Below are 11,766 nucleotides of genomic sequence, written 5' to 3' on the forward strand. Positions count from 1 at the left end.
GTAGAGGGTTTCTCTTCTATTATTGCACCTATGACCAAATTGACCCAGAAGGGTGCTCAGTTCAGATGGACCGAGGAATGTGAGGAGAGCTTTCAAAAGCTCAAGACAGCTTTGGCTACAGACCTAGTATTGGTATTGCCTATAGGTTTAGGGTCTTATATTATGTATTGTGATGCGTCGTGTATTGGTCTCGGCGTAGTGTTGATGCAAGACGGTAGGGTGATTGCCTATGCGTCCAGACAGCTAAAGGTACATGAGAAGAATTATCTGGTCCACGACCTTGAGTTAGCAGCTATTGTTCATGCCTTTAAGATTTGGCGGCATTATTTGTACGGTGTCCATTGTGAGGTTTATACCGATCACAAGAGTCTACAACATCTGTTTAAATAGAAGGATCTTAATTTGCGGCAACATAGGTGGTTGGAGTTGCTTAAGGAATATGACATCACCATTCTCTATCATCCCGGGAAGGCCAATGTAGTGGTCGATGTCTTGAGTCGTAAGGCGGAGAGTTTGGGCAGCTTAGCATATCTACTGGTAGCAGAGAGGCCTTTAGCCTTGGATGTTCAGGCCTTGGCCAACCAGTTTGTCAAATTGGATATTTCTAAACCGAGTCAAGTTTTGGCTTGTGTGGTTTCTCAGTCTTCTCTTTATGATCGTATCAGAGAACGTCAATATGATGACCCCCATCTATTTGTCCTTAAGGACACGATTCAACACAGTGATGCCAAGGAAGTCACTATAGGAGATGACGGTGTATTAGGGATGTAGGAAGACTATGTGTGCCCAATAATGTAGATGATTTACGTGAGTTGATTCTTCAAGAAGCTCACAGTCTGCAGTACTCCATTCACCCAGGTGCCGTGAAGATGTATCAGGACTTGAGGCATCACTATTGGTGGAGACGGATGAAGAAGGATATAGTGGGATATGTAGCTCGTTGCGTGAATTGTCAGCAGGTGAAGTATGAGCATCAGCGACCAGGTGGATTGCTTCAAAAGTTAGAGATTCCAAAGTGGAAATGAGAGCGGATCACTATGGATTTTGTTGTTGGACTCCCACAAACTCAGAGAAAGTTCGATGCAGTTTGGGTGATTGTGGATAGATTGACCAAGTTAGCTCATTTCGTTCCAGTGGTTACTACTTACTCTTCGGAGCAGCTGGCTCATGTTTACATTCACGAGATTGTCAGGTTTCATGACGTGCCGGTATCTATCATCTCTGACCGGGGAACACAGTTCAGGAGAGTCGTAGAACGAGAGTTGGGTACTCGTGTGGAGTTGAGTACAAAATTTCACCCTCAAACAGACAAACAGTCTGAGCGCACTATTCAGATATTGGAGGATATGTTTCGTGCGTGTGCGATGGATTTTGGGTGTCCTTGGGACCAGTTCTTGCCACTTGCGAAGTTTTCCTACAACAACAGTTACCAGTCGAGCATTCAGATGGAACCGTATGAGGCTTTATATGGTAGACAGTGCCGATCTCCAGTGGTTTGGTTCGAGCCGGGTGAGGCTAGGCTATTGGGTACAGACCTGGTTCAGGATGCTTTGTAAAAGGTTAAATTGATTCGGGATCGACTTCGTACAGCCCAATCTAGACGGAAGAGTTATGCGGATCAGAAGGCTCATGATGTTGCATTCATAGTTGGTGAGCGGGACTTGCTCCGAATTTTGCCCATGAAGGGTGTTATGAGATTCGGGAAGAAGGGTAAGTTGAGCCCTAGGTATATCGGGCCTTTTGAGATTCGAGAGAGAGTTGGAGAGGTGGCTTACAGACTTGCACTACCACCTAGTCTCACTGCAGTTCATCCAGTGTTCCATGTTTCCATGCTCCGAAAGTATCACGACGATTCGTTTCATGCGTTATACTTCAGCTCAGTCTAGTTGGACAAAGATCTATCTTATGTTGAGGAGCCAGTGGCCATTTTGGACAGACATGTTAGAAAGTTGAGATCGAAGAGCATTGCTTCAGCAAAAGTTCAGTGGAAGGGTCATCCGATCGAGGAGGCAACTTGGGAGACCAAGCATGATATGCGTAGATATTATCCTCATCTTTTCACCACTTCAGGTATGTCTCTATACTCGTTCGAGGATGAACGTTTGTTTAAGAGATGGAGAATGTAACGACTTGGCCGGTCGTTACGAATACTTTAACCCTGATCCCCTAAATTATGTTTCCTCAATGCTATATCGTGGTGTTGTATCTTGCCGGGGTGTTTGGTTTTTGAATTCGGAGTGAAAATATGACACATAGTTCCTAAGTTAAAGGCTTAAGTTGAAAAGGTTGATCGGATATTAACTTATGTGTAAACGACCCCATAATAGAGTTTTGATAATTCCAATAGCTCTGTATGGTAATTTTGGACTTAGGAGTGTGTCCGTAAAATTATTTGGAAGTATATAGTTCAATTAGGCTTGAAATGACTAAAATAAAAACTTAAGTTTGGAAGTTTGATTGGGGAGTTGACTTTTTGATATCGGGGTCGGAATCCGATTCTGGAAATTTGAATAGGTCTTTTATGTCATTTATGACTTGTGTGCAAAATTTGAGGTCAATCGGACTTGATTTTATAGGTTTCGGCATCGAATGTAGAAGTTAAAAATTCTTAAGTTTCATTAAGCTTGAATTGGGGTATGATTCGTGGTTTTAGCGTTGTTTGATGTGATTTGAGGTTTCGACTATGTTCATATGATATTTTAGGACTTGTTGGTGTATTTGGTTGAGATCCCGGAAGCCTCGGGTGAGTTTCGGATGGTTAACAGATGGAATTTTTGACTTTAAACTATGCTGGAATTTTTCTGATGCACTGTCTAGTTTCCTTCTACGTGATCGCGTAGGCTTAGCTGGGCAGTAAACAAATTATTCTTCATGATCGCATGAAGAGGGATGTGATCGCGTAGCTATGGGAGTTTGTGATTCGCGAACGCGTGGCTAAGGTCGCGTTCGCGTAGAAGAAATGGAGCAGAAGTGGAGGTCACGCGGTTGTGCTTCGCGATCGAGTGGATGAGTTCGCAATCGCGTAAGTCTGTGAAGTTGAGCTTCGTGATCGCATGGACAGGTCCACGTGTAAGGTTAAAATTGGTCAAGGGCAAACTGTGCTTCACGATCGAGTGAGATCGTTCACGATCGCGTAGAGCAAATGACTGGATAAAATATTTAAGTTACCGATTTAAAGCTTGGGGAGAGGCAATTTTCGGGAGATTTTCAAGGGAAACAACGGGGTAAGTGTTCTTAACTCAATTTTGGTCAAATTACCTGAATCTATTGCTAGTTTAGCATTTAATTGGTGATTTAAGTTGGAAATTTTTGAAATCCTCTTGGTTAAATTTGATGATTCGAGGGTCGAGTTGATGTCGGAATTTGGTAGAATTGGTATGGTTGGACTCGTGGTTGAATGGGCGTTCATATTTTGTATCGTTTGTCGGGTTCCGAGACGTGGGCCCTGCTGGCGATTTTTGAGTTAAATTTTGGATTTTTGTTGGAAAATTAGTATTTTCATATGGAATTAATTCCAATAATTTGTATTGACTGAATTAAATTAATTGTGACTATATACGAGGCTTTCGAATGCCAATTCGCGAGGCAAAGGCATAGCGGAGTAAAGAATTATACGGTTCGGGGTAAGTGACTTGTCTAATATTGTGTGGGAGAAATTTCCCTCACGGTTGGTATTGTTATGAAAATTGTGATGTGTTGAAAGCCATGTACGCGAGGTGACGAGTGTGTACACGGGCTAAATATGGAAATTCTAGTTTTAAATTGTGTAGATTTCTGTCACATATTAATTAAATTATTTTATTATGTTATACTCATCATCACTGATCTATTTTTATATTTTAAATTTGTCTTACCTTTTCATGCTAATTGCTTTACCTGTTTAGTTGAAGATTTATTTCTTTTATTTCGTGCTCATTATTTAAAAGTTGAATTTTTTAATTGAATTATTATTAATATGAAGTATTTGACATTTAAAATTTGGTATTGAAGCAATGTGTTAATTTTGTGAAATATTATTTTGTTAAGTTATTCACTCCCGAATATTTTGTTGAGATTTTTGCATACATTGTGATTGAGTTGTGAGCTCCTTATTGTGAAAATAATATTGTTGTTAATTTATTTGGCAAGTAAAAATAGTTGGGTACTTGAGGTGCGAATTGTGATATATTGTGACATTGATATGCATGCGGTGAGATAAGGTAGGCTTGATACGCGTGGCTAGTAGGGGAACTACTAGAAGTCATGCGGTGTGATAAGGGTGGCTAAAACGCGGGATGCTATTTTGGGAAAATAATTTCTTTAAAACTAAATGTGAAGGCTCCCGCGGTGATATAAGAAAAAAGAAATATTGTGAATTTATTTATGATTTGAGACTACGAGGCGGTACCTCGCGAGTGCCCTTGTTGATATTTTCCTATTGGTGTACTTGTCTTGAATCTTGATTGTTTTATTTTTTCTTAAATATGTAAATTCTTGTTTGTCTTCCGTGATGTATTATTCGCCCTTACTCTGTGCGGTTAAATAGTGACATACCCTACTTGATTAATTTCCATAGTCATTATTATTATTATTATTATTATTATTATTATTATTATTATTATTATTATTATTATTATTATTGTTATTATTATTATTATATTGTTAAACTGTTTGCCCTGTCTTTTATTATTTCCAGTATGGCCCTGGCCTGACCTCGTCACTATTCTACCGAGGTTAGGCATGGCACTTATTGGGTACCACTATGGTGTACTCATACTACGCTTCTGCACATCTTTTTGTGCAGATCCAGGTATTTCCTACCAGACCAGGTATCAGTGAGCAAGTCTGTATGCGGAAACTTTAAGGTATATCTGCCAGCGCCCACAGACCTCGGAGTCCCCCTCTATCCTTATTATGTTATTTTTATTATTCTTTTTAGACTATGATGTATAGAGACACTTAGTATTTCCCTTAGAAGCTTGTGACTTATTCCTACCGATCTTTGGGAGTTGTAACTACTTTGAATTGCAGTTTTTTATTATTTCATATGTTGAGATTTGAGTTTCAGTTTTAGATTCCGTTATTCCGCATAATTAATAGGCTTGCCTAGTCTTAAAGATTAGGTGTCATCACGACATTCTACGGAGGAAATTTGGGTTCGTGACAGAAAGAGAATAGAGTTCTCTTTGTATTTGTAAAAAATAAATTGAATATTTGTTGCTTTGGGGAGATATTACCAGACTAGCGGACAAAGTAAAGAATTTGGAAAGACCATGAATTAGGACTTCAATCAATAAAAAAGGTCTTGACTTTTAAATTTAATACATTTCAGTTCCTTTTTAGAACTTTTGAGTAATTACCAAGCTGGATTTTGAGAATTTGGGTATTATATGAAGGACTTATTGAACAAATTTTATTTTAATTTTAAAAAGTGTCTCGGGCTTACGCCTTTCTTAAAAAACACGCCTCAAATGCTTGGGCGTACGCCCCGAACGCCTAGGCGTTGCCCCGAATGCCCGGGCGTACGTCCCAAATTGCTGGGCGTATCCCTCTTAAGACTTTCGCCCCACACCATCGCCTCGGGGCGTTTTTGGTGCGCCTCGACCGAAAAACGCTTTTTAAAATACTGTGTAATACACGCGTGTGACACATGACAAAAGAGGTGTGTAATTGACACACTTTTCAAAGTTTTGGTGTGTAATTATCCCTTGGTTTAACAAATGTGTAAGAAGAATTTGAGTATAAGGTCGATGGGCAAAGTATATATTTTGCCAAATGAGAACCCCATCTTGTCATTTATGATGTGTACTTTCTCATTTGTGTCAACGACACCATGCTTAAATCTTCATCACATCAGGTTGTTGAGTTTTGCCAAAAGATATTTCCTGTTTTTTCTTATAATTTAGAGCCTTTGAACCAAGTTGTTCGCATTTTTTGATTTGATTCTTTGAAAATCATGTGTTTGAATTTGATTTTAGAAAAATAACTCCTCTTTCTTATGTCATAAAGCAAAAGGTATTTACAAAATTTACATAACACGAGCTCTTGCAAATTAACACCTTTAACTTACAATAATAAATTCAGAGCTGGACATAAACTCGAAAATAATGAATTTTATAAATGATCACCTAATTTTTATTTTATTATAGTAAAATCGTCAAATTAATTTTTTTTTTTTTTTTGCAAAAAGGATCACTCAGTTTTATCTAAATATAACAAAATCACTAAACTATTCCAACCATGTTACTTTTTTATTTCATTTTATGCGATGCTATTTAAATGATCATAAACTTTAAGATAAATTTATATCTATACCTATACTATAAGTAGGAATAACCAAGCACCTCGTGATCAACATGTCCGCCTAGCCCAAAATTATCTTACAGCTTGCCATAGCACTTAATGTCTGAGGAACACGTGTGAGTTTGTTGCAACAGTAGGCTCAATTGAATTTGTAATTTACACGTCAAGCAAGGTTAAAGGCTATTATGATCAATAGGGCCCCACGTAAATTTGTCATTCCACACATTCTTCTGCTGATTTAATGTTTAGAAGCAAGTAAATATTTTTTGCCTTAATATTCTATTTTTAAAATAAGAACAAATATAATTAACTATTATAACCAGGCAGAATACAAAATTATTTACAAAAGGCTAATCTGTAAATATTACTATGCTATTTCAAACCAAAACATTGACTTACATTTATTAATTGTTAATTAAGTTATTTTCATTTAGTAAAAACTTCTTTCGGCTTAATTTACAATATTAATAATAAATTTATTATGTTTTTTGATATATGTAACAAGAAAAGAGTAATTTGATTAGGAAATGATAGTCAATTTAGAATTCACGGTATTATTAGGCAGAATAGGTAAAGACCCCCCTAAACTTGACACTTTTTAATGAGCGTATACCTTAACTATACATGATTTTAATTACCCCCCTACGCTTACTTTTTTCGGATGTTATTACCCCCTAACCTAGTAAACATTTCTATCGTGAATACACGCATTGTATACATTTAAATGCTTGCTTATGTGGTTGTACACGTTGAAATAATTCGGGTATCCAATTAGAATACCTGACCCGCTTTTAAAATTAATCCCTCAAATTTAACCCATCCCTTTTACCATCAGTTCATTTGGTCGATAACATAGAAAAACTAAGGTTTCTCACCACTTCACTCCCATCAATGACAGAGACGATTGTGAGGGCTTGAGCTTGATTTTGTGAGTCAATAGGGTTCTCCGTTGAGGTGCTGCTAAAAGCTATTGTGGAGCAGCTAAAAGCTACTGGGTTTCTTTGATTCTCGCCAAAATTTCTACTGTTTTCACTCCGCATTTGAAGGTATGTGTGCCTCTTTCTGTTAGGGTTAAATCAGGGCTTTTATGTTGATTGTGATTTTTGCATGCATGCCGGTTAGGGTTAAATCGGGGCTTTTATGTTGTTTGTTAATTTTTTATTATTTATTTGTAATCTTCTGTATATGTATGTCTTGAGAGTTATTTTTTACTTTTTTTTTATTGTTGTGTAGGGTCCCATGAATACTAAGTATTTGAATTTAAGATAAAAAATTGGTGGGATATTGGTGAGTGAGGTAGGACCTCTATATGTTGGGGGTAGGGTTGAACATGTGACTAATGTCGATTCTGACCACTTGTCAATATCAGAGTTATCTGATTATGCTAAGGATTTTGGGATTGCAAAGTTAGAAAAAACTTATATTATGAGTGCTAAGGGTGGCAATTTGGTTGAATTAACAAAAGATAAGGATTTAATGGACCTTGCTATGTTATTAAATAATGGGGATACAATAGACATTTTTGTCTCTTATGACTCACAATTTGAGGAGGTGGATGCTATAGAGGGTAGCCAAATAAGCCACGTGGGGTGAGCCTTTTAATGCATCTTCCAACACACAACAAGACAATAGTGAATCTTTTGTTCCCTGTGGTCCTCCTTTAAATACTACTGCTGCAAATCCAAATCTAGGATTACCTACTCCTTTGAATACCACTCAAGAAGAGGATTCACCCATAGATTGGACTTCCCCTTCAGAGGAAGAAGAATTGTTGCTGATGATGATGTAGAGGACACTGCTGCTGATTCTCAACAGGTAGAATCTGCTGGAGAAGAAGAAGAAATAGCATCTAGTTATGAATCTGAGAGGTCATTTGATTATGAAAGTGATGTCCATGAAGAGCTGAGGGTTGTTAAAGAAGATCTGAAGAAATATAGACAAAAGAATAGGAGAAAACTTAGGAAGGAAAAACCTTATAGATTTTTAGGTGAAGTTGGAGTTGATGAAGGTTATGAGAACATAGATCAGCCCAAAAAAAAATATGAGAGACAAATTAGAAGGTAATGATGAGCCTTACTATGATAGTTCAGATCCAGATAGCTTTGAATCTGAATCAGATCTGGAAGGGGAGGGTGATCTTGTATCTGATGATGATGTAGATGGGGAAGATAATATGGGACAGTTAAGGGGAAGGAAAAAAATAAATAGAGTGGTTTATGATCCTTCTGCCAAAGCAAAGAAGGGAATTACTATGACGTGCTCCATTTGCAAAGCAAGTACTCATAATATGAGGAGTTGTCCAACAATACCAACAACTAATCAAGAGGTACCTTCTTCCTTTATTACTATCTTCTTAATTATCTAAGAGCTAATTCCTCATTTTCTCATATAATAGACTACTAATTGCTCACAACAATCAACAACAAAAACTTCACAAAAGAGAGGCAGAAAAGAATCTAACAATGCATCTACAAGTAAGGCATCTACAAGTACTGGAGGAAAATCTGGGGGAGGGGGAGGGGGCAAGAAGCTACTACAAGAGGCCTAGGCTTCAAGGACATGGTGTATTTGTTGCACCGTCTGGTTTTACAAGTATTAATATAAGTGTATTTATTTTTTTGTCCTTAAATTTTATTGTCTAACATACTATATGATGTTATTGTCTAACTTTGAAATGTATCTTTTGGTTTGAATGTTATCAGCATTGTTTGCCTACAGCCAGAAAGGTGTATACCGGCCCTTTAGTTGATTCTACCCATGTTATTAGTGATATTGGATATAAGCCTTCTAAGGGTTTGAAATGGAAAGGGAAGGAAGTTGTGACTTAAAGACAACTTCAAGTCCAAGCTATAATGGCTAGAATCAAGACAAGGTCCCAATCCGCTGGAATACAAACAAGATATAAGGTTATGGGAAAATCTCCCTTCAAGAAGACCACTTGAATTTCTTTACTGTTTGGATATAGTATTTGATATACTAGACTTCTTTTTTGTTGAATTCATGGGGTGTCTGTTTTTTGTGGATACTAATGGTGGTACGCAACTTTATTTTATGAACTTGTTTGTCATGTGTATGTCTAGCTGTATATGGACAACATAGTTTAACTCTATTGTTTGATGTTAAATTCTGACTTTTTTTGTCAAATTACCAGCTATGTTGACAAAATGTTGTGATTGTGATTGGTTGTTTTTGTGGATACTAATGGTTGTTTTTATATAAATTGTGATTGGCATCAATTCCATATGTTGACATAGTAGTGTCGAACATCGTATCATATTGCTTAACTTCTATTACATATTACCAGATAACTATTATTTGTACATGAGCAAAATCAGATTTCAAAGTAAACTGAAAAATAATAGAAACTTTAGCATTCTTTCCCTCTTCGATAGTTTGTTAGTCTTCTTCAACAACCCAGAAATAACAATGTTTGCTTGCTCCGAAAATAGAGGTTCATACTACTGAAGAAATCAACAAGAATTTATCTTCGGATAAAGACTACGTCCAAAGAATCGTCGTCCAGGATTTGCAGTAGTCCATGCAACTTTTAAAGGAGCTGGCTTGCCACATCTACAAAAAATATTCATCTTCTTTCTTCCAAGTAAAAAAAATGGTAGTTATTTGGGCAAAAAATAAGAGCCAAAATCTTTGGGGGGGAGGGGGGGAGGGGGATAGAATTTGGATGGACAAAGAATGTGAGAACAAAGACTAGAAAGAAGACATAAATAGGGGTGAGAATGAGGTTGTTACCGTTGGGGTCTTCATTTTTTGGGGGAAATGCATTTATTACCATTAGAGGTGGTTCTAGGATTGGGAAAGGGAAATATTCAACTGATGTGGCAAAAAATATACTCCCCACGCGCACTCAGCCATTTAAATCAACTTTCACTACCATGTGGCAGGTTAGGGGGTAATACCATCCGAAAAAGTAAGCATAGGGGGTAATTAAAATCACGTATAGTTAAGGTGCACGCTCATTAAAAAGTGTCAAGTTCTGGGGGGGGGGGGGGAGGGGGGTCTTTACCTATCTATTATTATTCAAACTGTAATAACTTGACCATTTAAATCTCCAAGATTATTTTGAATGTCAAGTAAACATTTCAAAGTGGAACTGTTAAACAACTACCTTTAATTCTAACACTTAATGATAAAAGTCTATAAAAAAAATAGAATTGGTACTCCTTTAAAAATAGTTATTTCTATATTTTCAGGTCCACTTCTAATGACACATATTTTTTCTTACGTTATAAGAAGATATCTCATCTTATTTAATATTATTAATTAATGAATTATCAATGAAGAAAAATGCAAACTTTTTTGTTATTCACAAGTTGATCAGGTTTAAATATATTATGAACATTTTTCCTCCTTAAATTTAACGGTAAGAAATGACCAAAATGTGTTCCCTATCAGTTCATGTGCTACACATAAGCCTACTTATTATTATGCTAAGAAAAAATTATTATAATTTTTAAATTAAAATATGAGGAACAAATAACACACAAACACAAAGAAAAAACAAATTGATGAAATATTGGTTATATTTTTACTCTTTTTTTCTTCGATATTTAATTCGAACAAATTAAGTTTAAAATTAGATGGTTAATTCGGAAATGCAATAATTTTTATCGAGTAAAGATGCATATGAAGTTCTTATTTTTTAAGTATATTATTTAAATGAATATGAATGGTTTTACAAAATAATTAGAGTAACACAGGAAATATTTTTGTAATTACGTGTTGGGCCATGCTCCATCCTCATCTAGTACTATTGATAAGAGAAGAAAACAATAGAATAATAATGAAAAAATGTATAAAAACACGGAATGAGTAATTTTAAATTTTCCTCGTAAACATTTGTAAAATGTAAAAACCATCGCCTCGGGGCATTTTTTGTGCGTCTTGTCCCGAAAACGCCTTTTAAAACACTGTGTTATACACGCGTGTGACACATGGCAAAAGGTGTGTATTTGACACACTTTTCAAAGTTTTGGTGTGTAATTATTCTCATATTTAACGAGTGTGTAAGAAGAATTTGAGTGGAAGGTCGATGGGCAAAGTATATATTTTGCCAAAGGAGAACCCATCTTGTCATTTATGATGTGTACTTTCTCAATTGTGTCAACGACACCATGCTTAAATCTTCCTCACATCAGGTTGTTGAGTTTTGCCAAAAGATTTTTCCTGTTTTTTTCTTATAATTTAGAGCCTTTGAACCAAGTTGTTCGCATTTTTTGATTTGATTTTTGGAAAATCATATGTGTTTGAATTTGATTTTAGAAAAATAACTCCTCTTTCTTATGTCATAAAGCAAAAGGTATTTAAAAAATTTACATAACACGAGCTCTTGCAAATTAACACATTTAACATACAATAATAAATTCAGAGCTGGACATAAACTCGAAAATAATGAATTTTATAAATGATCACCTAATTTTTATTTTATTATAGTAAAATCGTCAAATTAGTTTGTTTTTCTTTTGT

At 36.1% G+C, this 11,766-nt stretch overlaps 1 protein-coding gene across 2 annotated transcripts; it reads left to right on the plus strand.

Annotated features, from left to right (window-relative positions):
* Window positions 1–7,988: 7,988 nt before the first annotated feature.
* On the plus strand, window positions 7,989–9,517 carry LOC104108632 (uncharacterized). 2 transcript variants are annotated; one of them, XR_011412820.1, is made up of 2 exons: window positions 7,989–8,608; window positions 8,678–8,774. XR_011412820.1 is itself a non-coding variant. In XM_033659281.2 (2 exons), exons 1-2 carry the CDS (start codon window positions 8,324–8,326, stop codon window positions 9,108–9,110), a joined length of 411 nt encoding a protein of 136 aa, XP_033515172.1. In that variant the 5' UTR covers window positions 7,989–8,323; the 3' UTR covers window positions 9,111–9,517. The 2 variants fall into 2 exon arrangements, 1 of the variants encoding a protein (XP_033515172.1); XM_033659281.2 differs by lacking the exon at window positions 8,678–8,774 and adding an exon at window positions 8,985–9,517.
* The last annotated feature ends 2,249 nt before the right edge of the window (window positions 9,518–11,766 follow it).

This window comes from Nicotiana tomentosiformis, chromosome 12 (assembly GCF_000390325.3).
Source record: "Nicotiana tomentosiformis chromosome 12, ASM39032v3, whole genome shotgun sequence".
NCBI classification, from domain to species: Eukaryota; Viridiplantae; Streptophyta; class Magnoliopsida; order Solanales; family Solanaceae; genus Nicotiana; species Nicotiana tomentosiformis.

Coding starts and splice junctions, on each gene's coding strand:
- LOC104108632 (XM_033659281.2), top strand. CDS start 8,324: ATGAGAGACAAATTAGAAGGTAATGATGAGCCTTACTATGATAGTTCA. Junction 8,609..8,984: donor TACCAACAACTAATCAAGAG/GTACCTTCTTCC, acceptor GAATGTTATCAG/CATTGTTTGCCTACAGCCAG.